At 44.5% G+C, this 19036-nt stretch overlaps 2 protein-coding genes across 3 annotated transcripts; both read left to right on the top strand.

Annotated features, from left to right (window-relative positions):
• The first annotated feature begins 1713 nt into the window (after positions 1–1713).
• Positions 1714–3727, top strand: LOC115683917 (protein EPIDERMAL PATTERNING FACTOR 1-like). Of its 2 annotated transcripts, XR_008816111.1 has the most exons (4): positions 1714–2790; positions 2884–2933; positions 3027–3312; positions 3428–3727. XR_008816111.1 is itself a non-coding variant. In XM_030608568.2 (3 exons), the coding sequence occupies exons 1-3, from the start codon at positions 2652–2654 to the stop codon at positions 3237–3239; spliced, it is 402 nt and encodes a 133-aa protein (XP_030464428.1). In that variant the 5' UTR covers positions 1717–2651; the 3' UTR covers positions 3240–3419. The 2 variants fall into 2 exon arrangements, 1 of the variants encoding a protein (XP_030464428.1); XM_030608568.2 differs by lacking the exon at positions 3428–3727 and having other exon boundaries at positions 1717–2790; positions 3027–3419.
• A 1767-nt stretch (positions 3728–5494) lies between these two features.
• LOC115683830 (CBL-interacting serine/threonine-protein kinase 11) lies at positions 5495–7342 on the top strand. The gene has a single exon (XM_030608461.2). The coding sequence runs from the start codon at positions 5868–5870 to the stop codon at positions 7158–7160; it is 1293 nt and encodes a 430-aa protein (XP_030464321.1). The 5' UTR covers positions 5495–5867; the 3' UTR covers positions 7161–7342.
• The last annotated feature ends 11694 nt before the right edge of the window (positions 7343–19036 follow it).

The raw sequence follows: 19036 nt of genomic DNA, 5'->3' as shown, positions 1-19036 counted from the left end.
CCTTTTGCTAAAAAGTTGAGTGGCAATGTTGAAGATATTGTTTCTCAGATGAGAGCAATTCATGAAGATGTGCGCCAAAGGTTAGAAAGCAAGACAGAGTCCTATAAAAAGGACGTCGATAAGCGGCGGCGTGAAGTTATCTTCGAACCAGGAGATTTTGTTTGGGCTTACTTGCCACCAGAGCGTCATCCTGTTGGAAGCTATAACAAGCTTAGTGATCGAAAGCTTGGTCCTCTTGAAGTTCTTGAGCGCATCAATCCCAATGCATATCGCTTAAGGCTTCCTTCTCATATGAAAACACATGATGTTTTCAACGTTCGGCATTTAACACCTTATGCTGGTGATTCCTCTGATGATGACATGAATTCGGGGACGAATTCTTTTAAAGAAGGGGAGTATGATGCAGGCCAGATTGATAATGCTGCCCGCATCGAAGACGAGCTCACTCGACCAAGGAGATCAGCCCGCATCCGAGCTCGACAAGTCACTCGACCAGTCTTGAAGATATTGAAGGGACGCAATTCGAAGACCAAGAGTCTCATCCGCGAGTCCATGCCACAATAAAGTCCTTGTCTTTCCCTATACATCGGAAGTCTAAAATATACTTTGGGATGATCAAGAAGACGTTGGACATTTATCTAGTTTATAGTTTCTAAGTTCTTTAATGTTTTATGCTTTCTAGGGTCTTTAATGCTCTTTAGTCTCTTCATTTGCTTGAGTCTTTTCATTTGTTTTTCTTTGGCTATAAAAGACCATCTACTTTATGTATTCGACAGACGAATTTGATTAATGAAAATTTTGCATCAAGCAATTATCTTGAACCTTGAAGAGTTCATACCCCTGAAAACCTAGAAGAGTTTTCACTCCGTCCTTGAAGAGTCGGAGGTTTTCAAATCTGCATCCTTGAAGAGTTGCAGTCATCGATCTAGAAGAATCGGTGCCCTATCCACTTCCTTGGAGGCCTGGAAGAGCAACCAACGAAGTTCTATCTTTTCCTCTGTTCTGTCCATTTACATCCGTCCACTTCTACCCCGATTTCGTCCTTCCTATAGTGCTTATTTGAGAAAACTCAAAACAGAGAAATTGTCAATCTAGAAGTCTTTGTTCATTTGGCTTTGGAATCAGGTCATTCCGATCTGTACTGACGAAGTTACATCCATTTTCCCGAGCTTGCGCAGAACTGTAATCAAGTGTTTTTGGTTTGGTGAAGATGAATAGCAAAGAAAGTGGTGAGTCTACTCTAACCCTTTTTGTTCCTTGTTTTGGACAACAGCCCAATTGGTATAGAACTTCACGGGCCCTGCCCATTCTTTTTCACGTTGTGCAAGCCCTCCGCAGCAATTTCACAATGGCAATTCTTTTGCTTATGCGGAGTCATACTACCATTTTTCATAGTATATATATTTATATATATGATATTATAGAGAGAGATCGAGTAATTAAAGGTTTAATTAGAATCTCGTGGATCTCATTCTCAACTCACAATCTTTCTTTTTCAGAATAATTATGGATCTCACGTCTGCAATCGGATACTTCGAATTGTTTAGTAATGAAGGAGAGAGATGTTGGAGTATAGGGTTTAGAAGGAGCACTAGGCAAAGGAATCAAAGGTGAGAACAAATGCATACCAACAAATGCACCCCCCATTCCCATATTTGTGTTCACTTTGTACTTTCTCTCCACGTCCGTCCACATCCACGTCCACATCCACAGACGTTCTTCAAACCATCTCCCTCACTCCATTACCGATCCAATCTCAAAAGCTTTACTTCTATTTTCATTTCCAGGCATTTAACCTCCTTAGGTCAGGCCTTGAGTTGTCCAAAAGCCAAGTGATGCATTTTTACTCTGAAATAATTTCACGAAAAGCTGGGGGCAAGCAAGTTCGAATTTACAAAGGTCACGCAGTTTATCTCTAAGTTGATTATGAATAAATGGGAGCAAGTGGTGCGACTGCGACCCCCCCGCAAACATGCTCTCGAAAGGGCCAGACTCCAGACAGTCTACTGTTGGGTTAGTTCGGATATTTTGTCTGGACCGCATCGCTCTTGGAATCTAACGACATACTAATGCATAGTTGAGTGTCAGACACACCTTATGTTGGTTTGGTGCATCGATCATGTGGCATCGCAGCTCTGAGATGCTTTCCTCCTCTCATGTTAACTGACTGCTGTATTCAATTAGTTGATTGGTGTACTCTCGGAGGTTTACTCCTTGTTGCTTCACCTCCATATAATGTCTGAACATGCATAAACATTTTCCAACTTTATTGTCTTGCCAACAGGAGAAATTGTTAAACCTGAGTCAAGTATACGTGCTAAATCGAAAGACATGCATGGAGGAGGGAAATGAATACATGTGCATCAGATTAGGAAGCCCTTTTCGGAAGTGAGAAGTTAGGAATCGATTGATTAATTAAAAGAACCCCATTTTGGGATTGGGTCACCTTTTTCCAATTTTGATTCCACCCAACACCAACTGCCCCCGCTGCATTAATTCAGGTGTTGCATGGTCATGTGGATTTTATCGAACTGTGGAAGATTCTTCTATCCTCAATCAAGTGCTGCCAAGAGACAAACATCCGAAAACATTTTTAGCAGTATCCAACTTATTAAGCTCCTTCAATTTTCTTGCTCGGGGTTATAATAAAGATGGAGTTGGAGTTGGGGTTGAAGCGAATCAGAGGGTGTGCTGGTGCCTTGTTTATGTGCTCCGTCTCCCTCCTCTCAATTTGGGCACTCTCTCTGTCTCATCCCACTCCTACTCCTCCTCCATGTGTTGGGTTCGATGGTAAGTGGTTCTTGTTCCTCGAGGGTTATGAACAGGGACCATTGTGCGTTCAGCTAGGTCCGACATCATCTCGTGTATATTCCTGCCTTGCAGGTATTCTCAGTCCTTCACTGCCTGGTAAACCTCATCCTAATCATCTTCAGGTACCTACTTTATTCACATTCATATCCGCTAGCTATATCTCACCGTGTTCTGGTAATCCCTTGACGGGCATATGCCATTTGCAAAAATTGCAGGAACAGGTGTCTGAGATCATGGTGGTGGGAGGAAGGAGGGAACTGAGAACAAGAGGTCCCGGATCTTCACCACCGCGATGCAACTCAAAATGCGGCAAATGCACGCCTTGTAAGCCTGTTCACGCGCCAGTGCCCCCAGGAACACTCGTCACTGCCGAGTACTACCCTGAAGCTTGGAGGTGTAAATGCGGCAACAAGTTGTTCATGCCTTGATCATATCGCTTTCTCCATCTCCCCCGTCTTCTTTTGGCTGGAGTTATTTACAGCTTTACCCTTACATTCCATCGTATGTATTTCCGTGCTTCAAGTTCAGATGTATATTGTGAAGCATAAATCATCAGCACATTACTTAGGCGAAGTCGTCGATGAATTTAGTTTTGAGATTTCAGAACATTGTGCAGACATTTTTCAAATGGATTTCTATCACGCGTGACTCTTAACAAGCGAACAAGCTGGAACATCATCTTCGCAATTCGAGGTCAGGTCCATGAATTCAATACTGCAGCTGCATTTCATAATTCGCTTGATCATTGCTGGAGCAGGCATTAGTGTACTCAGCAACTCAACGTCTACTGACTGCTCACAGGTCTCCTTTCCCTTGCGCGCTCTATTAGGAAAGAAGAGAAATGTGCGGAGACTGATTTACAAATTGCTACACTAAATAATGTAGCGAAATGTTACTGGTGTTAAGTATTACCCCCTCGTTTAGTTGTACACCTGTAAGTCTAGGACATCACTAAACTCACGAAGCAACCTTCTACGCCATGGATTGGCGCTTGTGACTATGCACTTTTGGCAAAGTCATTATGCCGAGGACACATAAAGTTACCTGTAGAGAAACATTTTCTGTACCGGCAATTTGCTCAAAGTAATTATCTCTCTCTTCTTCGCTTTTTGTGCCCTCTTTTCTTGTTTCGTACAAATTATGCTAATGTAGGTAAGTTTCGCACGAGACCCACGTGATGTGTTGATAGACAAGAACTAGCATGAAGTTCATTGCATGGTGCACGGATCATGTAGGCCAATTTTTTTTTTTTTTGGTCAAAATTATGTAGGCCAAGTAACAGGGAGGAAAAGGACAAGAGGCTGAAGTGGTGGACCAACACGGGAAGGGGTCATGTGATCGACTGAGCTTGGGTTTTGGAAATGGGCTACTTGGTGTCCGCTTAACCTAGCCTCCTTCGGATTCCAGCCATAAGATCATGTGACCCAACTTCAACTGTTTCGCAGAGTCCCACATCCATTTCTTCAGTCGGGAATCAATCAATCACCATCATCATCTTGATTTTTTCTCTCTTCAATAGCGATTAAAAACATTTGAAGAGAACTCTAGACGCCCACCGTTTAGATTCGTACCTTCCAACTACTCCTTCATATAATCTTGCCTAGAACCCAATTGGTTCCTTATATAATAAATATCCCATGTAGATCGTTGGTTACGCTGCCCAAGTGAATGTGCTTGCAGATGCGCCTAAATTTCACGGGGCAAAACCTGACGAGTGAGACGGTGGTGGACGTACGACCTCTATGCGAGAGAACACATGGAGATCTCTGTTGAGGACGAACCCTACAAAAAAACCGAAGCTGGAAATTGGATGAAAGGAGGGTGAGAAGTAGCACCATCCTTATCCGGCTTTCCACGCTATATAATCAACTGAAAGAAAAAAAAAATTCAGTTCGGAATTAAAGAGCCGGAATTTGCGGGAAGTTTCGGGGAGCGCAATGTCCACCACACACGACGCGTGGAATTTGGAAAAAGGCTACAATGCGAGACAAAGATCGGAGATCGTACGTATCACCTACGTGTCCCTTTGCACCTCCGTTGCTGCTTCCTCGTTGCCTTGGTTTTGTCAAAGTCCTGTCGTTCCCTCTCGTTTTCACACTTGTTTCCCGCCCCCCCTGGCGCTTCCCTCACAAATCCATTCGAATTCCAAGAAAATGGACGTCACCAAAACTTCCTCCCTCCCCTCCATCTCCATGGGCATGTCCGCTCATAACTAAAATTCAACCGGACAAAAATATCATGTGCCCAAGCAAGCGGCCCTTCTCTAGATCGATCGCTAGCGTTTGCTGGTGGTGTCGAGCATTTGTACGTCAAACCTAATAGTCAAACTCCAATGTATCTCACCCGACCTACAGGTAAATGCAAATTACTTTGAAAGGGAGTTCGATTCATTTTAGGATTATTATATCCTGCACCGATTATCTACCAGATTTACATATATATTCTTAATGTACATGCGATTTTATTCTCTGCCTGTACGCTTAAAAGTTGACTAGTGATATCACCCGCCCATAAAATTTGATATCACCAGCCCCATAAAACTATACGGGGTTTCCTTAGCCAGGTCCGTCGGCTTTGAATTGTCGCTTCGTTTTGCGTGTGATGGACATGGTTGGGTTTCTTTTCTTAATGATTGAAGGGGCGGGGGGAAGAGCGTGTTTTACTTTAAATATTAATTTAGTGCCGTCGGACAATTGCTGTCCAAACAAACAAACAAAAAAACCCTTGCTGTCCTTCCTGCGTGCCGCTCCTGCCACTCAAAGAAGACAGGTGGACGGCTGCTGTTGAATTTTTCACGTGGGTGATTCAGCAGAGCCGGCATATACCATTTCTATACCCGCGTCCTCCCTGTCCAGCTCCTCAAAACTCCCGTCCGTTCTCTCAAACATCTTGTCTCGTCATCAGAAGCAGCACACGCCCGCCCAAATTTCGCATACCGCCTGCGTTTGTGCGAGTAAATCGAATCTGTTCTTGTTCAAGGGCCCTGCCCTTTTCGTCTGTGAATTCATTTGTATCGAGCCCCCCGGAGGAGGTTCGATCTCTGGCAGCAAAATCTGATGCCAGAGATCGAACAACAACAACATCATCAACGACATCTTCATCATGAGGACGCCCTCTTTGGCAAGTACGAGGTCGGGAGGCTTCTGGGTTGCGGCGCTTTCGCCAAGGTGTACCACGCGCGGAACCTGCAGACCGGGCAGAGCGTGGCGCTCAAGGTCATCCACAAGAAGAAGCTCTCCGCCTCCAACTCCGCCACCCTAATGTCCAACATCAAGCGCGAGATCTCCATCCTCCGCCGCCTCCGCCACCCGTACATCGTCTCCTGCTTCGAGGTCCTCGCCACCCGCACCAAGATCTACGTCGTCCTGGAGTTCGCCAAGGGGGGCGAGCTCTTCTCCAAGGTCTCCAAGGGCCGCCTCTCCGAGGACCTCGCCCGCCGCTACTTCCAGCAGCTGATCTCCGCCGTCGGCTACTGCCACGCCCGCGGCGTCTTCCACCGCGACCTCAAGCCCGAGAACCTCCTCCTCGACGACAACGGCGACCTCAAGGTGTCCGACTTCGGCCTCAGCGCCGTCACCGACCAGATCCGGTCCGACGGCCTCCTCCACACGCTCTGCGGCACCCCCGCCTACGTGGCTCCGGAGATCCTGGGGAAGAAGGGCTACGACGGCGCCAAGGTGGACGTGTGGTCGTGCGGGGTCATCCTGTTCGTGATGACCGCCGGGTACCTGCCGTTCAACGACCCGAACCTGATGGCCATGTACAGGAAGATCTACAAGGGCGAGTTCCGATGCCCCAAGTGGATGACGGCCGACCTGAAGCGCTTCCTCCGCCGCCTCCTGGACACCAACCCGGACACCAGGATCACCGTCCACGAGATCCTCAAGGACCCCTGGTTCAGGAAAGGCTACAAGGAGATCGACCTGTTCGCGGAGGCCTCCGGCAGCAAACCGGACGGTAATAAGGGGATGGAGGTGCAAGGGGACAGCAAGAGCGAGCTGAACGCGTTCGACATAATATCCTTCTCGTCCGGGCTAAACTTGTCGGGATTGTTCGACGACGCGTATGACGCGTTGGAAGACAGGGAGAGGTTCGTGTCGGAGGAGTCGCCGGAGGAGCTGATGGAGAGAGTGGAGGGATTCGCAAAGGAAGAGAATCTGAGGGCGAGGAGGAAGAAGGAATGGGGGCTGGAAGTGGAGGGGAGAGAGGGCAATCTGGTGATGGAGGCGGAGGTGAACAGGTTGACGGAGAAGTTGGTGGTGATGGATGTGAGACGAGGAGGGGGAGATGCTGGTGTTTACAGGGAGATGTGGAAGACCAAGCTCAGGCCTCGCCTCATTCACAGCTGAAATCGATGCCGCGTTCCGTCCGACATTAAGACTTGAATTTCCGGGCCGGCCAAGGTGAGCAGGCTCGGGATGTGGTGCTTGGGGTTTTGCAGTTTGCAGAAATGAATTTGCCATTGTCAATTTGTTGTGGACCTCTACTAGTTCGCATACACATTAATGAAAATAAAAAGCTTTTCGGCGCATGTATGTATGAATGCTCTATATTCCCGAGTTTCCAAGAGTTGTTCACTGCAGAGATTTTCTAACATAGTAGCCATGTATTGGCATTGTAATGCACTCTGTAAATACAAATCTGTACACAAAACATCAGAGAGAGAGAGAGAGAGAGAGAGAGAGCAACAAGGATATAGGGGCAAATTGGTTTTGAAGAAATGTTCCGACCAAGTCAACTTGCTGTTAATGTCATACTCCCAGAACGAGTGAGTGAGTGAGTGTTGCAGGTCGCATTGCCTGCTTCCGAATGTGTGGGTGGAGGCGGTCCGGTTAAAGGAGGAAGGAGGACGGAGGCGTTGTAGGAAAGGAAAATTTTTCTCGTAATCATTTTCGTTTCTCGAGTAGAGAGAGGGCCCGGTAATTTGGCTGGACCAGCTGTTTGATGACGGGGATGGACCCACACGGGGTATACCATCATCGGATCCGACGGCGCGGAAGGAAGCGGCAGCGCCACGGCTCAAAGAGTTGCACTCCATGCCTCCTTGAATCATTCATTAGTTTGTTGAACAATGAAATAAAAAGAAGGTTGGAATTTATTAATACGCCGAGAGCCTGCGAATCTTTCGCAACCAGCCCAACAACCACCTGACCTCCGCGCAATTCTCCCCTGTTATCTCCTCTCCAAAACAGAGTGGTTAACTTAGACCGTTTCAATTCTCCCCTGTTTTTTCCTCTCCAAAACAGAGTGGTTTTTTCTTTGGTAAAAAAAAAAAAAAAGAGTGTTTAACTTAGACCGTTTATCCATCGCTTCCTTCTTCTATCTTTCCCTTTTACCATAAACTCTGAACTCGAAAGCTTTCCATTGGATAAGATAGAGCTAATTCTGTATTTTCCTCGAAATTATATATGTGTGTGTGCATACTGAATCGAATTTGCATCGCATCTTGGATGGGATGAGTTCCACCAGCATAACCGGCATGCCTTAAAGGCTTAAACAGCAGTTTTGATGCATCCACTTCACTTTTTTTTTTTTTTTTATGAATGAGTGGTCCTCCCGTCCTTTTTTCTCTTTGATAATAATTTAGTGGAACGATTCAAAGTCTAAGCAACTGCTCTGCTTTGTCTACAAGTTCACTATTCCTATTTATGGTGTCGGTCACATTGGGTAGGACTATCTTTCCAAGTCAGCCATATGTTACTCCATTCAACGCACACGTGTCTCACCTTCTAGAAATTTAAAACTCCCTCTCTTTTCTCTCAGTTACTTCTCCTTTCACCTCAATTAACTGTTCATATTATTGAAGAAGTGTGTTGTCTCTGCTCGCTCTCTTATCCAAAGAAAATGAAAAGATGGAGCTTTTGATTGTGAAGAGGGAGGAAGAGAGAGAGAGCAAAGACTGCACACTTCGTTTGTACGTGGACATTTAACGGAGGTGAAAGGAGAAGTAACGGAGAGAGAGAAGTGAGGGAGTTTCAAAATTTTTTGAGAGGTGAGACTTGTGTGGATGCATGTTACACGTTGAATGGAATGACATATTATTGACTTGGCAAGACTGACTCACCTAATATTTTCTTGTGCCTCAAGCATTGTACCACCAGTCCTTCCACATTGCTAAACAGTATCTTTGCGTTTTGGTACATTAATGCAGAATATGACGAATATTTACCGCAATTTGGAAAATTGGTAAAGTAATGTGTTGTCTATATATTGCCTACATCTGTTTTAATGATACCAAGTCGTGTAGGACTTAGAACCACGTATAAAAAACCACTTAATTCCTTTAAACAACACCACTTTTAGGCCGGATCCAAATTCTGATCCATACTTTGTTTATATCTCATAAAAAGCAGCAACTTATATAATGTGCCCTAGTTCTGGCCCAATATTTTTTTGTCATATGAAAAAACCACTAACTTTAGATTGGGTCCCAATTGTGGGCCGAACTTCTTTTTATCTAATAAAAAAGTAATTGTTTTCAATCGGTACCCAAATTTGACTCACGTCATATTTCTGTCCAATGATACCGTTAAAAATCCTTTATGTCATTTCAAATATACCTCTCTCTCTCTCTCTCTCTCTCTCTCTCTCTCTCTCTCTCTCTCTCTCTCTCTCTCGACTTAACACAAACCAAATTTGGGTGCCGATCGAAAGTTTGCGCGATTTTTCATGAGATTAAAATTTCAAGTCACAATAGGGATCCAAAAAAAAGTTTGGATCAAAATTGGAATTCGGCTTAAAATTGTTCCTTTTTTTGAAATGAAAAAAGTTCAAACCAAAGTTGAAACCCGACCTAAAATTGATGCTTTCAATGGAATTTAGGCTATAAAATAGAATACTATAGACTTCACATATTACTTGCACTTGATTAATTCATAGATTCTGGGGTTTAGGCTGCTCAAGCTCTTGAAATGGCCCATCAGGTTAATGAAACACTTCATGGGCCCGAGTTTTGCCATCTATACAATACAGTTAGTTTGGGACGAGCATGTAGAAGGGTGAGTTGGTGAGGTGAGATCCACCAAAGGAAAGGCCTCGGGATTTCTCCTACTTGGGCATTGCAATCTCTAGATTTGGTAAATAGCCCAAGCCCACGATTCCTATGTATTCCAAAGGAAGGATCCATGTTAAGCATCACATCCATACGCCACACACTATCTATAATTTATGAAAATCGGACCCTTCAACGTCCGGAGGGTGATCCAGGAATTGGACAATGCATCCAAGACAATTAACTATTCATGCATTTCTCTTCTGAGTATAAATATTCTTCACACAACACGTAAAGAAGAGTTGTTGGTCGACTGGGTCATGAATTCATCGTATTCCTCGCTTGGTAATGACAATTATCCGAAAAGTTCAAACTCTATCTGAAAACGACGTACAAATGCAATAAAAGAAAACGACGTATCAAAATTTTCAACTCACTGGATACACAACCCATCTTTGATTCAAGTGGCAGTTAGAAATACAAATGGATATTACATAAGAAGTGAACATAGATATCTTTACATCATAAAGAAAATAAGAAAAAAATACCAATCCGACAATTGGTTCAGTGGTATGGAAACGGCCATATGGAGAAGAATCGGTAAACGTGGGTTACATAAGGCATGAAAAGTACCCTTGCTGGCTTAGGTAATTGATTATGTGGAGAGAGGAAAGCGTGCATATATTAAAGGGACCGACCCTTCCTCTAATGTAATAAGCTGAAAGCTTAACCACTCTAAATCCACAGCATCATCACTGGCACTTGACAACCCTCTCTCTATTACCCCCGTATCTCTCTCTATATATAAAAAGGAAGGGACGCATTGTTGTGAGTTGGGACGCCTTGATGTTTATTTTGGAGGGGTCTGTTGAGAGAGTTTAGAGGAGGAAGCTGTGGCATTTTTGAGAATGGAGGCCAACATAATGAAGAGCAGGTCCGATCTAAGTCGGAAAACGCAGTGGATGAAGCATCCTCCTCCTCCTCATTACCTCGATGCCAAAACATTCTCTCCTAGGCGACTCAGCACCAGCAGCGTTAGCCTTAGCAAGTACCTCAATCCCGGTGATCTCCACGATGACGATGGTGACGACGATGACGCCAATGGTCAGCAACTTTACAGCCGTGGAGGAACGACTGTGTCGATTCCCTTCACCTGGGAATCGCAGCCTGGCACTCCCAAAGTCCGATTCTGCGACGATGCTGTGCCTCCGCTCATGCCTCCGCCTTCTTACTTCTACACCCCCGCCAGGGATACTAATGATAGTAAGCAACGACCTAAGACGAAATTCCTCAGCACCATCCTCCCCAAATTTAGGTCATCGTCTCTGGCATCACCCACCTCCTCTTCCTCCTCCTCCTCCTCCTCCTCCTCCTCCTCCTTGTGGTCGTCGGTGCCGCCTTCTCCAGCCGTGGGTGGACGCGCTCGGACGTCCACTTCCAGACTGTCATTGCCTACCAGAGTGGGAAAATGGGAAGAGGAGTTTGAGGATCATGGTCCAACTCCGTGCTTCGGCTTTGGTCGTCGGGGGACTAATGCCAGGCCTCGGGGTTGTTACTTGGCCATGATTAGGGTGCTGCGTGGCAATTTCTCTTGATTTTCGCCGCTTTCTTATAGCTAGATGGATTCACGTGTGCTAAATTTACCAATCTGATCAGTTGTTCGTGAATGGTTCCTATGTGTATTTACTTCGAAGATTGTAGCTATCAATCCATCCATCCTCTATCGTTGAATTTGCAGTTCTTCCATTTCATGCACGATTACACGAACGATGAATGCCCACACTCCTTACACTCGAGCAAAATAGATAAAAAGAGTTCAAAGCTAAACAAGAGTACCAATTAAGCGTGCCTAAAAAGGAAAACTTCGACACTAACTACACGCATCACCAAAAAAGTCAAGTGTTTACAAATTGAAAAACTTCTTTATTTGAATATATTGCTTAGCACTTTTCCCTAAACACGAATGTCTAACTAGTTTTCTTGGTCCTAAAAACTGTCTTTCGGTCACAATGGTATCAACTATCAAGATCTCTACATCTTCTATATCCAAAACCATCTTTGATGCCTAAAAAACCATGTTATGATACTTAGTGAGATAAGACAAAGATCATTTCATTAGAAAGCTTCAAGAATCAAAAGAGACCCAGAAATGGTGTTGGTGTTGGTGTTGGAAGCCAACTGCCCTTTATAGAAAAGCTTGAACCGGTTTTGTATATGACAGCGTTCGCTCTCCGAAGTAAACAGGTGAACCGCGACTAGCATCTTGTGGTGTCCACAACTTGTAAATTATAGTGACGGTGACAATAATCAACGGAGCGACGGAAGTAAGATTATTATTATGAATTCTTTTTCCTTGAAACATACTTTGACATGGAAATGTGATGGACTCCTTCAAAGATTAAAAAAAAAAAAAAAGGGAAATTCATCTCGACGTCAACTACTTCTCTATGAACCAAAAGCACAGTAATTTCAGCTTTCCCCTCGCTTCCACATTTCTAAGTCTGTATCTACCTATAAGACAATTTGTAAAAACATAAGAGGATAAGGTTTCATTCTTTTCTCTCTCTGTTGGCAAACCCCCTCATCTCCCAAAAACTCTTCCCTTTTGTAAAGTTCTCTTGTAGGCTCTTAGCTTCAATTTCTGAAGGTGAGAGCCTACTTAGTTTTTGATTGTCTTTCTTTTTCTCTCCCGATTTGTTTTGAAAGTTTGTGTGAATAAATTTCTACAACTGGTCTTGGGTGAATGTAGAGATGAGTTCGGCCATTCATCTAGTCAATCACCATAGCGGAGGATGTACGTGACGTGGCTCCATAACCTCTTCAAGATTAGGCCACTCTCCTCTCCCAATTTAGATTTAGGTCTAAATTTGGGGGTTTTACTCTCACGAACTAGATCTAGATATAGATATAGGAGTTCCTCATAGGTATTTGATCTGTGTTCTTTCAACATATTGATCTTAGTGTCTCTGTAAGGCGATGATGATGAGGACATTGAATCTAGACGTACACCGGAAGTCGATGCAAATAGAGTGGGAGATCTCGGCGTGTGTTCATCACCGAATCTGGTGATTGGCTGCCGAATGTTTACTGTGGTAAATCTGTTTTTTAGGGATGAGAATGTACTTTTAACTATAGACTGCGATTTGTTATTTGCATTATGGCATTTGCTTTCTTTCGCAGTTATATGGGATTTGCTAAGCTTGAAACCTCATTTATACCTCTCGAATATTATTCTAATAAATGAATGGACTCTTTCTTTGGACCCAAAAAAAATAAAAGAAGATAAGAGGAACGCTTCAAAAGTCACAATGTGTGATAGTAATGATATCACCTTAACAAAATAAAATAACAAGAGTCACGATTGGCGGAGCAGATGAAACATTAAGAAAACAAAGTCAACTTAGGGGCTTAAGTAGGATTCAGTAAATTAATGAGAAGTGGGGGGGTTTTCTAGACGAGGTCAACAAGATGGGCGATGCAGTCTCTGCTTAGCAGCTAATGAAATATGGGAGCTGCATAATTACATGATCAAGTGGGTGCAGAGAGAGGTGATTCTGTAGGAACGAAGGAGGGGAGCGAAGTGGATATGGGTCGTGTTCAAACAGTGGTCGCCATTAATCAAGTTTGAGGCAGACGGGTGCAAAGCGAATCTGAGGGCGCTGCACCTTGTCTTCACTCACGTGAACTCGTCGCAAAACCAGACAAAAAAGACTTGAGTATGGAGTGGAAGCTTCGCATTTGATGCATCAACCAACATTTAAACACCTAGCGGCACGCAATTGCCTTCATTAAAGCGTCTGATTGCGAAATTTTTTAACTAGAATAAATGAATCGTGTCCATGTGACCACATGGAGTGCAATTCTTGGAATCAGTAAAGCATGTGGACTTTGGTGGTTAACTATGATTGGTGCCTTCTTTTCCTCAAGTTTGTCGCCCCAGGGTCCACTAAAAAGCGATAAATCTTTGGGAAAATTTCATTTTGGTACCCAAAGTGAGGCCTTTTTCTCAATTTGGTACCCAAAGTGGACATAATCCCAAATTGGTACCCAAAGTGCCCATTCAGTCTCAATTTAGTACCCAAAGTGAACATAGTCCCAAATTGGTACCCAAAGTGCCCATTTAATCTCAATTTGGTACCCAAAGTGCTCATTCAGTCTCAATTTGGTACCTGAGTTCGCCGGCCGGTCAAATGCTCGCCGGCCTGCAAGAAATTTACTGTTTCGGCTACCGGAACAGTATTTTTTTTCCCTTTTTCTGTTTTTTCTTTTCCTTTTCCTTTTCTTTTTTGTTTCCTTCTTCCTCCGGGCCACGACCATGGCCGGCGGGTCGCAGCGTCGGCCCTCGCCGGCGTCAGGCGGCCTCGCCGGCGTCGGGCGGCCCTCGCGCGGCGTCCCGGGCGGGCGGCCCTCGCTGAGGTGGCGGGAGGGTCGCCCTCGCCGGCGTCCGGGCGAGGGCCACCCTCGCTTGGGTCGGCCCTCGCCCGTCGCAGGCGAGGCCGCCCTCGCCGGCAGCCGGCGAGGTGACCCTCGCCCTCGACGGATCCGGCGAGGTCACCCTCCGGCGTCGGGCGAGCGGCCCTCGCCACAGGCGGCGAGGCCGACCCTACCCGGATCCGGCGAGGGCGAGGTTGCCCTCGCCGGATCTGGCGAGTCGCCCTCGCCGGCGTCGGGCGAGGGCGGCCCTCGCACGGGCGAGGAGTCGCCCTCGCTGCGTCGGGCGAGGGCCGACCCAAGCGAGGGTGGCCCTCGCCCGACGCAGGCGAGGGCGACCCTCGCCAGCCCAGGCGAGGGCCGCCCTCGCCCGACCAGGCGAGGGCCGCCCTCGCCCGACGCCGGCGACCTCCGCTGGCCATGGCTGTGGCCGGTGGAGGGAAGAAGGAAACAAAAAAGAAAAGGAAAAGGAAAAGAAAAAAACAGAAAAAGGGAAAAAAATAAAAAAAAAGTAAAAAAATGCTTTGTAGGAACAAGAATTGCTTGCCGGCCGCGAGCATTTGACCGGCCGGCGAACTCAGGTACCAAATTGAGACTGAATGGGCACTTTGGGTACCAAATTGAGACTAAATGGGCACTTTGGGTATCAATTTGGGACTATGTCCATTTTGGGTACCAAATTGAGACTGAATGGGCACTTTGGGTACCAAATTGAGACTGAATGGGCACTTTGGGTACCAATTTGGGACTATGTCCACTTTGGGTACCAAATTGAGAAAAAGGCCCCACTTTAGGTACCTAAATGAAATTTTCCCTAAATCTTTTAACTTTGTAGCCTTAGGGTCGACGATGACAAACACTTACATTTGTCACTTTAGGATCAATCAATGTCACTTTAGGGTGGATCAAACGCGTTTGATCCATCCCAAAGTGACAAATGTAAGTATTTGTCATCGGGTCAATCCTAAGGCTACAAAGTTTCGTTGCCATAAGTATTTGTCATCTTAGATCATACCTAAGGGGAAACCAAAGTTTCATCGCGGTAAGTCAAACTTACGCGACCAAAATTTGTACTTTGTCGCCATTAATTCAATTAAAGATGGGATAATTTTGAACCTATTGCGATAAATATGAAATTTCGTCACCTTACGTTAGACCTAAATTAATAAAACCATGGTGCCTTAAGTCAGTGTTAAAGCAACAAAGTAATGGTTTCATCACTTAGGGTTGGGCCTAGAGAAAAAATTCATACTTTGAGGATGGAAAAATTTTGAACTTATGCCATAGATTTAATTTGGTTGCCTTAGGGTCGACCTAAGGAGACAAAATCATTCTTCCGTCGCCTTTGAGTATGACCTAAGTGTAAGCATTAATGTAATTATTTTATGCGGAAAAATTTTGAAATTCAGAATCGTAGAACTTATGATTTTCATGATAAGAGGGATGAAGACACACCTTTATCCATAGCAATGCCTTTTGAAATGATTTGTTGTAGAATACAGAAGAAACGGAGAAATCTGATTTCTCTCCCTTAACCCACTTTTCTCTTAACATATCTTATCTGATGGAGGACAAAATACAACGTTTGTTCTTCATGGGTGGAGAGAAGACCATACTCTATTTATATGGGTTATCAATAGGTGCTTTCCATCAAAGCATATTTCATTTCGTTAGAGTCGCATAGCAAGAGTCACATCTCTTCGGAGTAACTGTAACTTCTCAATAGAATTGCGCATTTTCATCTTTTCATAAGCAATACGTTTTAGTAATTAACTAGTTATTTAACAATTAATTAATAACATCATGGGGCCACATTATTTTTACACTAACGTGACAAATTTACGGTATGGTTACATTTAGTCAACCCTAAGGCAACAAACCTAGGAATTTGTTGCCTTTGGTTTACCCTAAAGCGATAGAAATCATTTTTTCATCCTTTGGATGGATAAGGCGATACAAGTAAGTTTTGTAGCTATTGATTGCGCATTAAGGGGAGAAACTATTCGATTTGTTGCCTTTGGTCGTACTGGCGATGAAAATTTTCTTTGAACAAGACAAAAAATAGAATTGAAATTTTAAGTTGTACGCAGTGTAAGTAATAATGAATGGTGCTTGCCGTTATAGACAAACGTTTGATGCTAACACATAGATTGCAAACGAAAATTGAATACTTAATGCTACTTATTAACAAATACAAACACGTGGTATCATTATGGAAATGTAAATGTTCGATAGTATGGTTGGATACATTACAAGTGTAATTATTAGATACGGTTGGAATTACTAATAATTTGTACGGTAGAAAATACTAGTAAATTTTTAACTAGGAGAAGTGAGACAAACTAGTTGTACGGTTATTTAGAGATCAATTTAATCAATTAGATAAACCTTTTATTTATTGATTTGATAAAGTTATTTCCCTACATTTGCAAGTCTATTATGAATTTGAAACATTTTTTTACACTATTGAATATGTTTGTGACGCCGGAGAGAGAGTAGAGAAGTAGGAGGTAACACAACTGAAAACTTAACTGGATTGGTTACTCGCCATCCGTAGGAATCCATTGGATAAAAGCAATACTCACCACATGTTGCTAATCAACATAAGGATAAGAGCAAAACAAAGAAAACTTCTTATTCTCAAGCCAAAGGCTCAAATAAATTATGAATCAATCATGTCTTTTCATTCATCGTAACATGCTTATATAATTGAGCACGGAACAACCCTCCAAGCACGAGTAATAACCTAGACTCATTGGAAAGTCATATCATAATAAAATCCTAGGAACTAGAACTTTGACTCTTGGAACATTCATCACAATTGAGACTCGTAAAGATTTAGTAACTAAGAAATGCAATAATGACATTTCAGAGACGTTGAAAATGTGAGAAAGATAGTTGATTGTAAATCTCCATGTCTTGACTATTTCCAAAGTTGTCGAATTGATGGCCTTCAAGGATGCTCAGGCATCAGTTAGTTATCATGTTTCTATTTTCTTATATATGCATCTAAGATTAACTTTGTTATGGTAAGTACATTAATCATGCTTGTCTTTAATTATAGAGAAACATGGCAGCGATCTATAACAAAGGCTGCAACACTAATCGAACATTTATTTCAATTTTAGTTGACTAATACCACACATGTGGTATATATGAATAAATGAAATATAACTATTTCGGCAAAATGACACTATTAGTGCCATAACTTGTGTACGGAGATCACTTTGGTGCCATAACTTTTTTTCCGACCACTTTGGTGCCAACTTTTTTGAAAAACGATCACTTTAGTGTCAATGCTGACATGGCTTGCCGGAAATCCTACGTGGTGCTGACATGGCTCGTCGGAGAGGTCCATGGCTCGCCGGAGAGGTCCAGTCAGCATTAAAAACAAAAAACGACGCTGTTTAGTTCGCTGACGTGTACTTTTTTAGAAAAATAAAATTTATATTATATTTAAAAAAAAATCAAACATTGCAGCAGCGACGAGGGCTCCCTCGTCGCTGCTGTTGCCACCCCACCACCGCCGGGAAGGGCCGGCGGTGGTGGGCGGAGTGGTTGGCGAGGGTTGTTGGCCCCTGGCCGGGGCCCGGCGACCCTCGCCGAGAGGAAGCGATCGCCTTTGCTGGGCGAGGCGAGACCTCACCGTTGCGACCGAGGCGATGGCAAGGTCGGCCTCGCCAGATCTGGCGGAGCTCGCCGGTGGCCAGTGGGGCGAGCTTCGCCAGATCTGGCGAGGCCGACCTCGCCGTCGCCTCGGTCACGACGGCGAGGTCTCGCTTCACCAGCATAGGTGAGGCCGACCTCGCCGTTGCCTGGGTCGAGGAGATGGCGAGGTCGGCTTCGCCTTTGCCGGGCAAGGGGAGACCTCGCCGTCGCGACCCAGGCGACGGCAAGGTCGGCCTCGCCTTTGCTGGGCGAGGCGACCTTGCCCAGCCAGGGGCCGGCGAGGCTTGCCCTTGCCGGTGGCCGGCGGGGCGAGCTTCGCAAGAGGCCGGCGAGGTCGGCCTCGCCGTCCCTCCCCTTTGGCTGGTCGCCGCACCGGCGACCGGGAAAAAGTTAGGAAAAAAAAAGATTAAAAAATTCGAAAAAAAGCCACATAATTTCCACCTGTACAAGTCAGACCATTTTTTTTAAAATATAAATGCCACATCAGCTTTTTGGCCGGAATTTTGGCCGGAGTCACTAAAGTGATCTATTTTCCTCCGATTTGGCACCAAAGTGATCCGAAAAAAAGTTATGGCGCCAAAGTGATCTCCGTACATAACTTATGGCACTTCTGGTGTCCTTTTGCCTAAATATTTCGCAGTATAATCGATGGCAAAATAAACTTCGTAGTCTAATTGGATCTTTTGCATTCTAATTGTCATCGACAAAATTTAATTAATTGTACAGTTAAAAAAAAAAAGACAGATGTCAATCTCGAAAAGATTGAAGCAATGCTAAATATACAAAAAGTCACACCAAACATCCTTAATCCGCTCAAGATGTCGGCCCCGTTCAGATGCACTCTCCTGCATCTCATCCTAGTCGTCAGCTGTGACCTGTGGGGACTATTTCTATGCCCCGCGACGAACATCTGCTCCATTAGTTTGAATGCATATGAACTCGACGCTCCAACTTTCTCGTCTACCTTATTCTAATGATTACTTAAGACTTGATGGACTCCCGGGGCAACACGTCTAGCTAACTCAACTCCAATGTAAGTTTGAATTCGAATCCCAACAGGTTCACGATTTCACACTTGCCTCTCGTGCCCTATACTTTATGCTGCCCTGGAAAAGAAGTGGGTGCATTGCAAAG

This window comes from Syzygium oleosum, unplaced genomic scaffold (assembly GCF_021117445.2).
Source record: "Syzygium oleosum isolate NSW1041296 unplaced genomic scaffold, Sole_v2.1 Sole_v2.03, whole genome shotgun sequence".
Taxonomy (NCBI): Eukaryota; Viridiplantae; Streptophyta; class Magnoliopsida; order Myrtales; family Myrtaceae; genus Syzygium; species Syzygium oleosum.
This window is presented reverse-complemented; position numbering and strand designations above follow the sequence as displayed.